The sequence below is a fragment of the Globicephala melas genome, chromosome 2, assembly GCF_963455315.2.
Source record: "Globicephala melas chromosome 2, mGloMel1.2, whole genome shotgun sequence".
Lineage (NCBI taxonomy): Eukaryota > Metazoa > Chordata > Mammalia > Artiodactyla > Delphinidae > Globicephala > Globicephala melas.
In genome coordinates this window covers 70534634-70552273 of record NC_083315.2, presented here as the reverse complement: position 1 = coordinate 70552273, position 17640 = coordinate 70534634, and the positions used below count along the sequence as shown (strand labels likewise).

Sequence of the window (17640 nt, the reverse complement as noted above, 5' to 3'; positions counted from 1 at the left end):
AATAACACAATTGGATGTGATGTTCTGCCAGTGTTCTACCCCTGGGCTGGTGCATGTTTCCGGTAGCTTTTGCCGTTCATCCCCAGAACCATTTTGAACCTTCACTATTCCTCTCAAGCTTAATTTTCCTTTCACTCTTTTTTTTTTTTCTTAAAGCTCAAGTCTTTATTTTTGGCTGCGTTGGGTCTTCGTTGCTGTACGTGGGCTTCCTCTAGTTGCAGCGAGCGGGGGCTACTCTTTGTTGCAGCGTGTGTGCTTCTCATTGCCGTGGCTTCTCTTGTTGCAGAGCACGGGCTCTAGGCGCGCGGGCTTCAGTAGTTGTGGCTCGCGGGCTTCAGTAGTTGTGGCTCACGGGCTCTAGAGTGCAGGCTCAGTAGTTGTGGTGCACGGGCTTAGTTGCTCCACGGCATGTGGGATCCTCCTGGACCAGGGCTCGAACCCGTGTCTCCTGCATTGGCAGGCGGATTCTTAACCACTGCACGGCCAGGGAAGTCCAGCCTTTAGGATCTTGAAAAGGTGAGGTTAGAGATTTTCCCCTAAAGCCTCTAGAAGGAAACTATCCTGGCCCTGGCACCTTGATTTTAGCCTGGTAAGACTCATTTCATAATTCTGACCTCCAGAACTATAAGAGAGTAAATTTGTGTTGCTTTAAGCCATTAAATTTGTGGTAATATGTTTACAGCAATGATAGGACACTAATACAGTTTTCACATTTGTGTCTTTAGCCCCAGCCTCTTTCCAGAGGGCCAGACTTCAAAGTTGATCCGCCTACTGGACACCTCCCCTTGAATCTGCTACAGGTACATCAAACAACATGTCTGAAACTCCAACTCAACTCTCCATCTTTCCTCCTTCTCCAGCAATTCCCACCAACAACTCTAAATCCCAAGAGGAGAAACCTATTCTTTCTCCTCTTCTCTCCATCTTGATAGCACCGTCATCTACCCAGATCCCCAAACAGTTAATCAACCTCCGAGTCTTACACGTCCTAACTCCTTACTCTCTAATCTATCTCCTTGCCCATTATTTTTGCCTCTTTGTTCAGGCCTCCTTATCTTTTGCCTAGATTTCTGCAACCCCTCCTAACCAGTCTTCCAGTCTCTAATCTTATTTTCCTCCAATCCAGTTATCACAGTGCTGACAGGTTTTTAAAACTGAAGTCTTACACCCCTGCCAAACTTAATCCTCATAACCTTGAGAAAAAAAAAAAAAAACTAAGCTCTGTAGCCTGGCAAACAAAGTCCTTTGAGATCCCCACATCTTTCTTTCCCGCCTTAGATTTTGTCACTCTTTAACTCATATGTACCTTTTTTTTTTTTCCGGTACGCGGGCTTCTCACTGTTGTGGCCTCTCCCGTTGAGGAGCATAGGCTCCGGACGCACAGGCCCAGTGGCCATGGCTTGTGGGCCCAGCCGCTCCGTGGCATGTGGGATCTTCCCGGACCGGGGCACGAACCCGTGTCCCCTGCATCAGCAGGCGGACTCTCAACCACTGCGCCACCAGGGAAGCCCTCATATCTACCTTTTGAACCACGCCAGTAATTGCATTTCCCTGAACATAACATGCTTTGTCACTCCTTTCCTTACGCTGCTCCTTCTGTGGACTCCCTGCCCCTCGTCTAACTTCTCCTTATCTTTCAGTAACTTTTACTTATCTTCATTCAGTAAGGGTTTCTCTGGGAAGACTTCAGCCACAACCCATCCCTGGTTAGGAACTCCCTCCTGTGTCTGCCCAAAGTGTCGCTCACTACCCTGGATTCGAATCATCTGTTTACTTTCCTTCCCCACTAGACTCAGCTCTTGTAAGGTGGGGACCGAGTCTTTGGTTTTTGTAATCGCAGTATCAGGCAAAGAGCCTGGCATATAGTATGTGTTTAATAAATGTTGAAAGAATCAGTGAACTTCAGTAGTCATCACAATCAACACGTTGCTGAAGAAAGCTAAGTGTAATTTAGGAGCTGTTTGGTTCTCCATTTACTTGTAATTTGAAGAAAGAATGGAAGTAAATTCATCAGTGCCTCAATAAGTTTGGCAATAAAAAGAGAAGCTTCATTATCTGGTTTTTATTCTGGCCCTCATCTTACACTATTTTAGTCTTTGTTAAATATCTTATACTCTTTTATCCTTTATTAAATATAGAAGAATTTTCTTTTAATAAGATAAATCACCCAGAATGCTCTTTATGTATTGATAAATTGAGTAAACCCTCTCTTCCCCTTTCTTCATGTTTTCTACTCTCAAAATTTAGGTTTTTCAATATAGTTCCAGGGATATATGAGAATGCCCCCATAGCAAGTGTGGATGAAAAATGTCGCATGCCATATCAGTAAACAAAGGATGCTGCGACCATCAAGCCCTCAGCCACTGCAGCTGCCCCCTAAAACTGCACCCAGAGGGAACTCAGGATGAAGAAAAGCAGGATACTGACCCTAGATAGCTAAGGTGCATATCAAAGGAATGTTTTCAATGAGCCAAGACTCTTGCGTCTTCCCACACGTAGAAAAGTGCTAAATTCATTCACTTGAGATGTCTGGTTTTTCTTTAATTAACAGTAATCATCAGCTGTCCCAACCACCAGGTTTTGTTTTTGTTTTCAAAACTCCTATATATCTGGCTCCTCCCTTTGGCCCTTTAGAGCAGTCCCGAGCCCTCAGCGAGTCGGCCGAATAAAACATAATTCTCAGCTTTTAGGTTGTGCATTTTTTTTGCAGTCAGTACAAGTAAAATTCATTAATATTAATTAATTAAAATATATATATACCTTTCCAGAAGCCATCACCCTTGATTTTTTCCCTCCCTCACTCCATGTAGCTCATCAGGTCATTAAATTTTGTTTGCACAGTTCCTAAATCTCTTCAGTCTTTCTGCTTCTCTCCAGACTCCTGCTGTTTCCCTGATTCATCTGCAGATGCCAAAGACCTCTTATCTGAAATCCCATTTTCCATTATCTTTACAAAGGAGATCTGAGCCTGTCACTCCCTTGGATAAACTCCGGACTTGAGGTAAACTCTAACCTGCTGGCCTTTTCTGTCTTATCTCTCCTCACACTGAGAGGACATCCTGAACTACTTTCTGTCCCTCAGAAATGCCCTGCTTTCTTTCACTTTGAGGCCTTTCCACTTGTCCTTCCATTTCTCCCCTACTTCCTAGCTTTGCTAACTCCAAAGCTAAGACCTGAATGACTGGGTGTCATCTTCTTTAGCAACAGCTCACAAGTTTGGATTGGCTGTCCTTCCCCCTTCCTGCATATCCTCATAACCCCTCTACTTGCCTGTCTGGCTTCTCCACTAGACTGTAAGCTCAGTGGAGACAGGGGCACAACTGTTTCATTGGTGTACTCCCAATCCCTAGCATTTTGCCTGACACTTCATACTCACGCAGCATGCGTTTTGAATGAATGAATAAATGGTTGAGTATAAATCTATCAGCACTATCAGAAAATAAAGCTCAAGCGAATTCATTAGTATATTGTGAATTACTGGTAGGTATGTCCAAGCTTTATTGGATAAATTGCTAATATGTGGTATTGCTTTTTGCACCCTCCCACTCCTCCAGGCGCATACCCAGCAGATATCCTTATCCATAGTGTGTGTCAGCCTCTATCCCCCAGGCACCTTTTAGAGATTTAACTCCCAACATCACTTAGTGTGTTTTCAAGTCTTTGGAGAAAACTCATAGTAAGTTCATAAAAACTTAAGGAGTCACAGCACTGCTTCTTAGCCTCACATTCCTCACTTGTAAAAGAATTGTGGAAATCAGTGTAAAAGTGCTTTTTAAACAGCCATACATCATATAAATGTAATTCAGAGAAAACTTGAAATAAGTGTTTCTGGTAAATAACCATGAATGCTGAAGAAGTCTACCTTATTGGTGATTTTGACAGTTTGGTCTAGTTATTTCCTTTTCTATTTTATTGCAACAGACATCAGTTAAAGATGTCTTCATAGATAGGGGGGCAGAGTCATTACATTTTGCATTGCCGTCCCATTTTTTAACTGGACTTGAGGACTAAAATTGAACTGAGATATGGTCAAGATAACGTAAGTGCAAATTCCCCCAATTTATAGCTCTGCATGTTGAGTTGCCTACTTCCAAAGTATTTGAGGCACCTTTAATGGAGACACAGATCTTGGTTAAAATCAGGATAGTCAAATCAAAATAGGGATAAAAGAATAAGCCATATTCTGAAGTCATGGCAGTAATTGTAATTTTAAAAAAGAATAGTTGCTACAATTGACTATTAAATTTAGCTCCAAGCTTCCTGGGAATTAAGATAAAGCCTGAATATGATGAGTTAGCTCTCAAGCTGAGCATATGCATTTGTCAGGAGAAACAAAACTTTTTTCTAGCCCTGAACTCAAACAGTAAATTAGAGATACTGAATAATGATAATGAAATAGTTTATGAAACATGCAAGAAAAAATGTAGATGGCCATTTTGCTACCCAAAAAATGGGGTTCACCTCTTGGTGGGTGTCGAGCCAAAAGACACAACCAAGCCAAAGATCAGGAGAAGGAAGGATTTATTGCTTGCAGCAAGTAAGGAGCAACACTGGGGATCTTTCCCAAAGCAGTGTCTCCCCAAACAGCAAAACTGGGGAAGTTTTAAGCTAAGGGTACATGCATATTTATGTAGGCGCTTGAGCAGAGGAGAATTCAGCATAGAATTGAGGCAAAGGTCGACAGAGTCCAAGCTTTAGTTGATTGAAGTCACAAGGGTCAGAAAAGGTCAACATCATCACCCCTTAGGTTCCAGTTGATCTGGTGGTTGAGGCTTCAGGTTAATCTTTACCATTGAAACAGAGCTGGGAGTCTTTACTACTGATATATTATCTTTGCTATTGTTATTTCTCTTGCCCAATAACAGTCCTACATTCTTTTGTTCCCTTAAGACTATTAATTACTAAGGCCTGTTCAAGGATAAGCATTGTGTCTAGGCTTAGATGACAAAATAGCTTAGGCCAAAAACAGATTTTCTTATGTCAATGAAGCCATGCCTGGTTCTCTTTCTCTGGAGACTCCCTATCCTATCTGCTGACAATTTCTTGTATTAAAAAAGCTTAATTTACACCAAGGATGTGAGTAGGATATGCCTCTGTGATGGCATTTCTGCATGGAGCTGAAGTAATGTAATTGTATTTGACAAATTTGGTTCAGGTAGAACCAAAAGAGTCTAATGGTGAGTCACTCTATCAATTTCAACTGTTGTCTCAACCTGAGTTTTAATAGGTGCTGGACAAGACATCTCAAAATGAAGAAAAATTCTGTGGAGTAATAGGAAAATATATATGTCTGTTTTAAATGGACAAAGGTGACATTCTACCATAAAAATTAAATACTTATATTATTTGAAGGCCCATTTTTCAGAGGTGAGCTGCAAAAACATCTTCAGTCAAGTCCCAACTTTTGTCTTTTCAGTGTTGATTTCCAAGAGCTTTATTCACGACAGGCATTAAAGAATAAATAGGAATGGCTAACACTTACATAGCACTTACTGTGCAGGCACAATCCTCAAAATAACCCATGACGTATTATTATCCCCATTAGACATGGAGATAAATCTTAGATGTGAATGATTACGGAAATTAACCTTCTGGTTTTAACTTGTAAACCTTTCAGAAATTGTTTAATTAATGTAAAATAGCAAGTGTTTGTAAGTTCCACTTTTAAAATTATTTCATTCATTGAACAGATATTTAGTTCAGCACCTTCTTGCTGCTGCAAAAACAACAAAGAACAAAACAAAGACACTGCCCTCCAGAAGTTTACATTTTAATGGGGGAGACAAATGAGCAAGTAAAAACTGAGCAGGGAGATGTGACTGTTATTACAGGGTGATCAAAGAATGCCTTCAAAAACAACTTTTTTAAGACTTGGCGGGAGTGGGGTACAAATAAAACCAGCTCGCCAAAACAACCCCGAGGTGGACAGCTTCTACTGTGAGTTATCGCCTGGGTCACTGCTCTCCCGGCTAGGGTTTTGTACATAGTTTCACGAAGTTTCCGCAACTATACAAATGGCATAATGTGCTTCAAAAAAAGGCTCCTTTGTTTAGAAATGGAATCCTGCCTATGTCCTGCGCAGAGTTTTTCGTTAGCTGATCTGGACTCTTCCCCAGTTCTGGCTCTAAAGCGGGTTGGGGACCTCCCCTTCTCTTAGCCACCTCGTGGGCGGTGTCTTGGCCTGATGGATGCGTACCAGTGGTGGTGGCGGGGGGCGGCGCCAAAGCTCCTACCCTAAAGTCTTCAGCTACCGCCGCCTCTGCATCAGAAGCTGCTAAGTCTCCCGGGCTGAAAGCCCGGAGGTAAGCCCCGCCCCCGCCTCCTCCGGCCCCCGCCTCCTCCCCCGCGCCGCGCCGCGCCCTTCCCCCGCCTCCTCCGCCGCGCCCCGCCTCCTCCGCCGCGCCCCGCCTCCAGCCCCTCGGCCTGCCCCGCCCTCGACGCGCGCTCTTCTCCGTGGTCGATCTGCGCCCCCGCGTCCACGCTACGCCCCCGTGCCGGCTTCTGCGGTCGCCATGACGGCGGCCGTGTTCTTCGGCTGCGCCTTCGTTGCCTTCGGGCCTGCGCTCGCCCTCTACATCTTCACCATCGCCACCGAGCCGTTGCGCATCATCTTCCTCATCATCGGGTAAGGCGGTTGTGCCGGGAAACCCGGACCTGGGACTCCCCTCCCCCGCCAGGGGTACCGGCGATACCTGGCGTCCCTACGAAACGGCTCGTCCTCGTTGGGCTTTGGAGCGGAGAAGCGTTAGGAGGGGGTAGAGCGGAGACCCCACTCCCCTGGGACTCTTCGCCCTGCTCCGAGGGTCGGCGAGAAAAGAACAAGAGCCCCGCGACCCCAGAGGGCGAGCTCTAGGGAAGGAGAGCACATCGTGGGTCTCAGAAAACCCTGACGCTTGGCTCCCGAGTTTTTGCCTAGGGTCCGTGGATGGGCGTTAGTGAGTCATACATTAAAACTGTATTTAAAAAATTGTGGATAACTTCAAATATCCATCTTTTATTTTTTTGGAGGGGGAGGTCCCTAGTTTCCCTCAGATTCTGACAGGCATCTGTAATCCCAAGCGAGTTAAGAGCCCTTAAGCACCTGGGGATCAGGTGCTTTAAAACATACCGATGCCCAACACTTACCCCTCCCTGAATCAACTGAATAGGAATGTCTAGGGGGTGGAATTCGGACTTTTTAAAAGCGTCCCAGGTGATTCAGGTGAGCGGCCAAAGGGTAGAAACCTGTGAAAACTCCGCAGCACCTGTAGTACGTCTCCTTGCAGGAGCTTGGTCAATACCGAACTCTGGTGGCGAATGTGATCATAATCCCAGTTTTCACCTGTCTGGCAGCTCTTACTGGAGCTCCCCTACGACCTTCTCCACCACTGAGTCTCACTTGGCACCAGGAGAAACAGCCAGGCGAGACCAGTGAATCCCACCTTTTCTGAGCTTCCTCACCTCTCACAACTGTATTGAAAATGCTGCATCACACGTGTCATTTAAAAAACAATAGAGATTTGGGCAAGAGGTCTGTAAAGCTTGTTATAATCATTAAAATCCACAGGAATGTTGTAAAAACCAGGCCTGGAAGACTGATGTAGATCAGAGCACAGGCTTTCAACCTCTGGATTTTAAACCAATTGCTCTGTTAATAGAGATGTAGACATTTTCCTGGAAAAGACATTTGCACATCAATGGGCAAAGCTTTAATTAGGAAGCTTAGCAAATAACCAAGTTTCCAGACAGACAGTCCTTGGCAATTAGTCTGCAGATGTATTTACAAATAGCAGGGTCACTGAAAAAAGTGATTTTTAAGAAAAATCTCAAATTCCTCTTGGCCTGCACGTTTATTTCACCAGGGAAACTGCACCATTGATTAGGACCAGTTGGTTAAGAGCATCACTTCATGAACACTTTTTTTGTCAGGAAATCTCTTCCTTCTCAAGCAGGGTTTTTTCTGCTTTTAAATCATTATTAGTCCTATTCACTTGTAACTCCCCCTCCTCCCCACACCAATTTTCAGAGCTTTCTTCTGGCTGGTGTCTCTGCTGCTTTCTTCCTTCATTTGGTTCATGGCAGCAACCCTTACTGATAACAAAGATGAACCAAGACAGAGAGATCTGCTGATCTTTGGAGTGTTAATCTCAGTCCTTATCCAAGAAGTGTTCCGGTTTGCATATTATAAACTTTTAAAGTAAGTTAAACGCTTTACCTTTTTTCCCAGTTTTATTTGAATTATGATTTAGTAGTTTGAAACATTAATGTATTATTGTATTTGAAGGTCCATGTCTTCCTGCATAGTTCCAAGCCAAGGGATTGTACATTTCCAGCCTGAAAATATTGAGTATTTTAATTTGTGGACATTCATTCCTTCCTTCACTCGTTCAAAAAATGTCTTGAGAATTTGCTCAATGCCGTGCATACCCTAGGTACTGAGGATACATCATGATTAAAAGACAGTCTCATGGTGGTAATATTATAGTGGGAAGAGATAGACAACAAATGAATAAACAAGAAAAGACATTGTATATTAAAAGACAGTAAGTGCCATGGAGAAAAATAAGCTAGAGAAATAGTCATTGAAACAAGAAGAACAAAAACTGTTACAGATCAGAATTTATACGCACTTCTCTTTGACATCACCTAAAATAGATAATTCTTATGGTGATTATGCCTGCCATTATTCTGACTGTATTAGGGAGGAACAGGGGTTCATTTTGTGATATGCCGTTTGATTTCATGTCCAGAATAGAAAAATACATTAAAAGAAAAAAAAGAGCCGTGGGCATGAGTTCCCTTTTTAGGCCAGAAAGTAGGTCATCTGTAGGATCCATGAGGATCTCACATGAAACCACTGTTTTGAAACACAGCTTAAACTTGGAACCATATTTTCTTTCAGAGATTGGCTTTGATTATGTAGTAAGGCTTAGTTAGTAGAGTGATAAATGTGCTATGTCTTCTCATCTCTGCAAATGGGATAATTAAAGCACTTCATGAATTTCATGGATGCAACCAAGACAGAACCTCAATAACATCTCTTATAATAGGCTTCTGATAATTTGTTCTTGCCAATATGCCAGGCCTTCTGTATTTTTTACTTGTTGCTTTTAATAACAGATATTGAAATTTAATAACAAAGCAATTTAAATCCCGAGTAGAAAACCAGGAAGCCGGTGCTTAGAAGCAAAAATCATATCTGAGAAAAAGTTTAAAAACGAAATTTCCATTAGTTCCTGGAAATATTAAAGAACAACAAATAAAAAACATAACATTTCAGGTTCCATGGTAATACAATACCCTTAACAGATGGACATTCAGATGTGGTTGAATGTTTCTGGTATGCAGCAGTTACTACTATTCCAAAATTTAATTTTAACTGTAGAATATATTAAGGTAATAAAAATCTCCTTCTTTCTGACCTCTGCCTTGCACAGGGAAATGCAGTCTCTGTCACACGGTTGTCATCTTGTCTCTTTCAAGGCTAAACATTCCTCATTTCTTCAGCTGGCCCTCAGGAGACATGGATGTGGCTTCCAGACCTTTTCCCATCTCTGTTCTTTTGTGTCAGTGGACACCCCTTTTTGTTGGTGCCTGGGATTTACCTGTGCCTGGAACCCAGCACAGTACCCTGCTGTGGTCAAAGCAGTGCAGAGAGCAGGGTCCTTCCCACCCTTGACAGGGCACTGTTCTCTTAACTCAGCCTTGGGTTGGACTGGATTTTCCTGTCTCCAACATCACTGGCTCATGTTGGTTTTGCATTTACTAATTTCAGTAGTTTTTCATAGATCAGGACGTGACTTTAATAACCCCTTAGGACTAGAGGTTCTAAAACCTCACTTACCTAGAGTGGCTAAATGGGTATCTGCTGTTCTTCACTATTGTGTTTCTTCACGGTTTCCACCTGAAAAGCAACCCTTTATTGGCACTAACCTAAGGTTCCAAAGGACTACAAGCTGAACATGGGTTGCCTTTTTTTTTGGCCACGGCTGTGTGTCTTGTGGGATCTTAGTTCCTCCACCAGGGACTGAACCTGCGCCTTGGGCAGTGAAAACACGGAGTACTAACCACTGGACCACCTGGGAATTCCCCATGGGTTGCCTGTTTTTTTTTTTTTTTTTTTTTTTTGGCTGTGCCGAGAGGCATGTGGGATCTTAGTTCCCCGACCAGGGATCGAACCTGCGCCTCTTGGAGTCTTAACCACTGGACTGCCAGGGAAGTCCCAGAGCTGCCATTTTTAATAGGGCAGTGAGGGCATAGGGCCACATGCAGAAGGAATTATGGCTGTCAGTCTGCAGGCTCTCATGCCAGGAAATTCACAGAAGCCTCTTTGGCCTTCTGGGGAAACCATGTTTGCTCCTCTGAAAGGACCTTTGGAGATTTGCAAACAAATAATAGGACAAACCTGTATTAACAGGTGCCTTTACAAAATGCATCTGCTATAAACCTTTGGAATATGGTACAGTGTTTTCCTAGCACATTTTAGAAATGTTGGATGTTATGTAGTTACATGTTAAAACAAGTTTGAGAATTATTATGATACTTTATTAATGGCTAACATTTATATAGATGCATTTAAGTTGCTGTCTTAGGCTTTACTACATTCAGATATAGGAACTTCAGTTTAATCAATATTTTAACTATCTCCACTGCCAAAGTAGGTTTTGAACTTTTAAGTTTAAAGTACTGCCTCAATCAAATTTTCACTATCTGAATTTGGTGCCAAGATTAAAATGTGGAGAGCTTGCACCAGTTTTTTTACATATATGGAATTGAATCAAAGTATTTATCATTGTAGTCCAATATAAATTTATTTCATGGCTTAGGTCTTAGGACCAGTACTTCATCTTGAATGAATGAATTGTCACTTTCAGCCTAGCAAAGAATTGCACTGTGAGAAATTGACATATGGCCACACGTGATAGCCCTTTCTATGTTATTCAGAAGGAAAAAGAAAAATCCAAGTTATGGTCCTGCACATTGCCTAAAACATACATAAGAATTTTTTGGCTTGGATTAAAGCTTTTGTAATTTAGTTCAATTGTCTTATAATGCTGATACCATAAATATTTGGTAATTTGAGAAAATCATTTATAGAAAAATAATAAGATAATCATTGCTATAATGTCTTAAAAGACATGTCTATTTTAAAAATTTTCTAAAATGGTGTTTTTACTTTATATGCATATTCCTTGGTACTTTCCCTCTCTTACACACACATATAAAGTGAATCAGAACAAACAAGAAAGCTGGTATGATTTATCATTTGTTTTTCAAAGTTTATATTTAAAAAATTGAGTTTTTTGTTCTTGGAAACAATAATAAACGCAAACAAAGAATTTTCCACTTCAGTAAAATGGTCAGATTAAAATCACCGTCACACACACATACAAAAAGTCACTGTCACTTACATCATCAGTTGTGTGATGTATCCGTCAGGAACACGGAAACTGATGGTGTTTTGTACTTTTTCACTTCCTAATGTTGACCCTAGACCTTAAATTTATATCTTTAATATATTTGTGATAGCAGTACTTTGTTATACTAAATAGCAAAAATCTTTTATTCATTGCTGAGCAATTTATATAAAACAGAAATCCTCCAAAATTTATTGATTCTATTATACCATTATATCTGTTTGTTGATGGAAGTTATTGCTATTGTATAGGTCTTTAAGCATTCATTAGCCTTTAACCACATTCCTGTGACAGGTAAGTTTATTTAGGAAAATTGCACATTTCAGGTGGTTACTGCTCCAGAGAAAGAAGATGACAGTCACTTAAATTTTGGCTCATGTCCCTGCTACCAAATGATGCTTCCAAATGGAGAGCACTGGATTGGCAATTGTTTCTTTTGAGTCTAGAAAAGAAAAAGACCTTTTTTTTTTTTTTTTTTGGCCGCATCGGGGATCTTAGTTCCCCTACCAGGGATTGAATCTGTGCCCCCTGCATTGGAAGTGTGGAGTCTTAACCACTGGACCGCCAGGGAAGTCCCAAAGACCTTCTTCTTTATGCTTATTACTATTTTGGTTGAATTCTGTATTGCCTTAATGTAGTCAATATTTATATTTATGTCATGAGATAGGCTCACTGTAGTGAATATACATACCTTAAAATTTAATTAACACAATACCCGTAATATAATTTCCATGTTCTGGTTAATTTTCTACTCTTAGAGTTAACCGAACTCATTTTTGTTTCAGCACTTGTTGAAAAATTCTTGTAAAATGTTTGGTTCCTTTATTGCTTTAATAAATATACTTTAAATATAATTTAAATATCCTTTGTGTCAGGATTGTTGTTGCAGACTTTCTAGCCAACAAAGGGTAGCAATAGTGACAAGAGTGGAGCCGGCCTGCCGCAGTCCTCACGCATTTGTGTGGGGTGCAGGGGCTCATGGTCAGTTTGCAAATTGTCCATGACAGAAGCATGGATATGATCACTCTGAAGATCATTTCTTATTGAGCAGTAGTCTAATGTTTCATTCAGGTATTCATTTATCTTCTTTTCTGAGGGTAGCATTTTATTCTCCCCTGATTACTTCTCCCCTGAGGCCTGACTGGGGTTATGAAACAAATAATGTTTTCGAATCAGACCATTTGATTAGGTATCCATATGAGAGTTCACACTGTCAGTGTTGTAGGGTTTAAGAGTAAGGAGAGATGGGATGAATAATTATCAATCACTGGTAAAGGTGGCTTCTTTGAGCAATTGTTGCATGAACTAGACTTTGAAGAGAGAGTACCACTTAACGTTCTATGGAGTGGAAGGTAGAAGGGAGAGTGGCAGAATAAGTCTAACCCAGGCGGAAATACAACAAAGTACCAAAGAAATGGAATAGGAGATACAGTACTTTGGGAAGAGGAAAAATTCAGAGTGGTAGATGCCATAAGATGTTGAATTAAATGCTTGCTAAACTTAGTCATAAGTATTGCTTTTTTTTTGTATCATTAAACTCAATCCCTGATGGCTTGTTTACTTATATTCTTCTTATTTTTCCTCCTCTTTGTGAATGTCAGATATAGGCAAAAGTTGGTTGGAAATTTTGGTTGACTTTAGTTAATTGAAAACTTGCTGTGTTCGTTTAAATGGATTTTAGATTTAGAGTATAATGTGATCAAAAACCTCATTAAGTATCTGGATTTTAAAATATCTTATGTGTTTTTCTGATATACTACCTAAAAAAATTATCTGTGTGGTTTTATTTTAGAAAATCCAGTGAGGGTTTGAAGAGTATAAACCCAGGTGAGAAAGCACCCTCTATGCGATTGCTGGCTTATGGTAAGTTAGAACTGCATAGCGTCGTAAGATAAAAGATCAGACTTGACATAAAAGCCATTTTTATCTTTTAAATCTTTGTAGGTTTCAGGTAGTATTTTACTACCACATTGGCCTATTGGTGTACATTGTTTATTTTTCTAGCTTTCCAGGGCCCTTATGTAAAGAAAAGTGATTGCAGGTGACCCTTATCTGTGTCTCCATTAAATACTAACCAGATTTGACAGTTAGGTTTTTTAACATGTATACACTCTAGTTAACAATTTCTAAGTGATGTTATTGTTACCTTCTTTGGGTTGTTTCCATGACTTTGTACTGAGAGGACTCTTCATATTAACACAGTTATACCTCTTTGTATTTTTCTTTCAGAATTATGGTTTAAAGGTTGGATCCGGGTCCCTAAATTGAGTCACCCAGATTGACCCAGGGATCCCTCTTTACAATACAGTCACCTCTCAAGCTCAGTTCCATCAAACTTAATTCTACAGATTCTGTTGTCATGAATTAAAGTCAGAGCTACAGTATCGTATCCTTCTGTCTCGCCTATCCCTTTGGAGCCTTTCTGGATCTCTTTCTTTCTTTTTTCATTTCTCTGCTACATTTCACTGACCATTTCCTTTCCTCTTTCCTCCTCAGTTCTCTCTCGGTTCATCATTTAGCCAAGCGCTTGCCTTTTCTGAGCCAGCTTTCTACTGCTTCTCTAACAGCATGTGCACCCTTTTTCCTTCAGCAAGATAGTGTTCCCTAGTCCTTGGGAATTTGATTTGAAGAGAAATCACAGCATGAGTAAGGTTTAACAGTGTTTTCCTTCCTCTTTAGTTTCTGGCTTGGGCTTTGGAATCATGAGTGGAGTATTCTCCTTTGTAAATACCCTGTCTGACTCCTTGGGACCGGGCACAGTGGGCATTCATGGAGATCCTCCCCAGTTCTTCCTGAATTCAGGTATGTGTCTGGTAGCTGTGAATGTTCAGATTTATGATCTAAATGATCATGCTTAGTGGAGTTCCCTGGCTTAGGAAATGAAGTGAATAGAAATTCATGTTATATCTTCTAAAGGCAAGATACTGTTAGACACTGTGATGGAAAGGACCTAGGAAAATAAAAATTACAGTTAGAGTATTGTAGAATTTTAGAGTGGAACTAAGCTTGCATAAAATTTATTTTTCTGTTACTATACTAACAGTGTTGCTGTATAGCTGATATATTGTAAGGGAATTTTTATAGGCTATATGCTTTTTTTGTTTTTGTTTTTATTAGTTTTTATTTCTCTTCACTGTAGCCCTAATCTTTAGTTCATTTGTCATCTTGGCCGCTTTTTGGAGTGGGAAGTATAATTTAATCTTGAAATTGAGAGGAGAGAAAATAGTTCTTATTTAATGTGAGGTATGGGCTTCCCTGGTGGCGCAGTGGTTGGGAGTCCGCCTGCCGATGCAGGGGACACGGGTTTGTGCCCCGGTCCGGGAAGATCCCACATGCTGCGGAGTGGCTGGGCCCATGAGCCATGGCCTCTGAGCCTGTGTGTCCGGAGCCTGTGCTCCGCAATGGGAGAGGCCACAACAGTGAGAGGCCCGCGTACCGCAAAAAAAAAAAAAATGTTAATGTGAGGTAATGTCATATATCTAAAAACGTATATTTAAACATATATATATGTATATATATTTAATTTTAACTGTAACAATCCATATTCCCTGTTCCTTAAGAACTGGGACACCAGCAGGAGCTTAGAGTCCCTTGTTCCTCCTCACTCCTCCCCTACAGGTAACTGTTGCCCTGATTTTGTGTTATTAAGTCCCTGGGTTAGCCAGGTCTGAAAGTTAGGTTTTTAACATGTATCGATGTTTTACTTTGAAGGTAAAACCTGCAAGTTTTACCTTCATGTGTGTATCTGAAAAAAAAAAAGAAAATTTAGTTTTCTTGCTTTTGAACATTTAAAAATAAATTGTACTATATTCTTTAAAAAAAAGAAATTGAGAGGAAAAAAATAATAGATGAGTTGACCTTTATCCAAAGATGCAGGTAAAAGGACCAACCCATTTCAAACCGCTTTTCATCCACCAGATGAAAATTGTCCCCATGATGCAGTGGTCACACATTTGAGAGTTGGTAATATACATAATTAATATAAGCTCTCTCCTAAATTACACAAGAAGAATCTTTTAAAAAATAGTTTTTAAAAACCCCACTGTATTTTTTTGTCTTCACAAGTTGTATTGTTGAAGTAAGTGATCCTATGCACAGATTCTTTTAATTAAATCATTAATTTATCATCTTATTAAGAATAAATAGAATCCTTTCAAAAAAAAATTTATCATCTTTACTAAAGTAATTTCTGTCTTCAAGGAGCTTATCATCTTGTAGAGAGAATAAGACCAAAAAAGTGATTAAGCGTTTCAGTACAGTTTAACATAATAATAGAAAAGATATAAGGAGGTATGACCAAATTAAAAAAACAAATTGCTGCAGTAAAGAATTGAGAGACATGCTGCACGTTATAGTGGTCCCCAAACCCAGTGGACCCTTGTTCATCATTTCAGTTCAGACCTTGGTATCTCCTGTCTAGATTACTACCATTAACTCCCACCCAGTTAGTCCTTCCTCAACACATTTTCCATGGGAATCCATCCTGTATACAGCCCCCCAAATGACTCGTCCCTGTACAAAAATGTATAAGGGCTTTTCAAGGCCTACAAGTTACTCAGGGCCCTTCACGTCCGGCGGCAAGTTAGAGGACAGGAAAGTATGTCAATGGGGTGGGTCCTACTTATTTAGTTGCGCCCCCAACATAGCAAATTATCTTCCTTTTAAACATTCCATAATTAAAATATTTCTGACAGTCTTAAAAAATGAACATAATAATGAGTATTACATTTTTAGAACAACTGTAATATTAATGCTAAAATCTGTTAGCATCCAATATAAGTTAATAAAACATACCCAGGAGGGGGTGTTACTGCTGCAGTTTTCTATATTTTCTTAAATCAGTCTATTAGACTGCTACATAAGCTTTTTTTTTTTTTTGGCTCTCAAGTAGCAGTCTCCTAATGGAACTTATTTTTCTACCAGATTCTGTCACTAGATGGCGCTAATTCCCTTTTGTGAACTAGGCTGTTTTCATAAGATTGGCTAAAAATGATTCTTTTGGAAGAAAGTAAAAAATGTGCTAGCAATTTGGGGATTGTATTTGTGATTTCTATAAATTCAAAGAAAATAAAGTGTTTTAATATCTTTAGCTGAGTTAGGACGGCAGGCTGACCATGCTGTGGATGTATACCTATAGAGTCAAGAATAGCTGTTACTTTATCATGTGCTAGAGTTTATTTGTTGTAACGTCATTCTTTGGAGCATAACCTTTGAATTAAACATTTAAGAAACTACTTATTGCCTTTAAAAATAATAACCCCAAATTTGCATGTATTTGCGTTTATTGCATATATTATTTGTAACTGCTGCTGTTACCATGTATTTAGGCATGAGCTCCTTTTAAATTTTTCAGTTAAATAGTTTAACATACTCCATTATAAATGCCTAAGTAATAATCAGGAATATGGGGTATAATTAGTATGTCTATGTTAGGACAAGATGTACAATATATGATACCTGCATGTACATAGGTTTTCATGTGACAAGTCAGCATAGTTTACAAACTAAATGTATCATAAGTTAATTATTTTTTTTGTAGTTGTGTAGTAGGCTAACGTTAACTTTTATTAGAATCATTACCATATCTTGGTTATTCTGTATATAGGCAAGGTATAGGAATTGGAGTCTTAATTTCAAGTCTTACCCTGGCTCATTAATTTAGTATTTTGGGCAAGTCCATTTGATCATTTAATCACTCATTCCACAAATAATTAAGTATTTTTATTTAACAGCCGAGTTAATGTTTATATGTTCCACTCATAGAGGGAATAAAGACAAACAGCTGATTACAACAAAGTGTGATAAATACTATGATGAGGAAGAGCCATGAGTGCACAAAAAAGCTGTAACCCCCTCGGGTGGTATTGTACTTCTCCTTTGTAGTACTTACCACATTTGAAATTAATTGATCATGCATGCACACATGCAGTATTCCATAGAAAAACCTGTGTGTGCGCCGATCAAGTTCAGTTTCAGTTGCTTAAGAATCTTGGATAAAAAATGAGCAGAAGACCTAAACAGACATTTCTTCAAAGAATATATACAGATTGCCAACAAACACATGGAAGGATGCTCAACATCACTAATCATTAGAGAAATGCAAATCAAAACTACAATGAGGTATCACCTCACACCAGTCAGAATGGCCATCATCAAAAAATCTACAAACAGGGCTTCCCTGGTGGCGCAGTGGTTGAGAGTCCGCCTGCCGATGTAGGGGACGCGGGTTCATGCCCCAGTCCGG

At 40.0% G+C, this 17640-nt stretch overlaps 1 protein-coding gene across 2 annotated transcripts in view; it reads left to right on the top strand.

Moving 5' to 3' along the window:
* The first annotated feature begins 6431 nt into the window (after positions 1 to 6431).
* APH1B (aph-1 homolog B, gamma-secretase subunit) overlaps positions 6432 to 17640 on the top strand; it is a 95439-nt gene continuing 84230 nt past the window's right edge. For both annotated transcript variants that reach the window (XM_030878939.3, XM_030878938.3), the window contains exons 1-4: positions 6432 to 6625; positions 8006 to 8176; positions 13189 to 13259; positions 14076 to 14198. In XM_030878939.3, the coding sequence (XP_030734799.1) occupies positions 6513 to 6625; positions 8006 to 8176; positions 13189 to 13259; positions 14076 to 14198 (478 nt within the window). In that variant the 5' untranslated portion in view covers positions 6432 to 6512. The remainder of the gene's footprint in view (positions 6626 to 8005; positions 8177 to 13188; positions 13260 to 14075; positions 14199 to 17640) is intronic.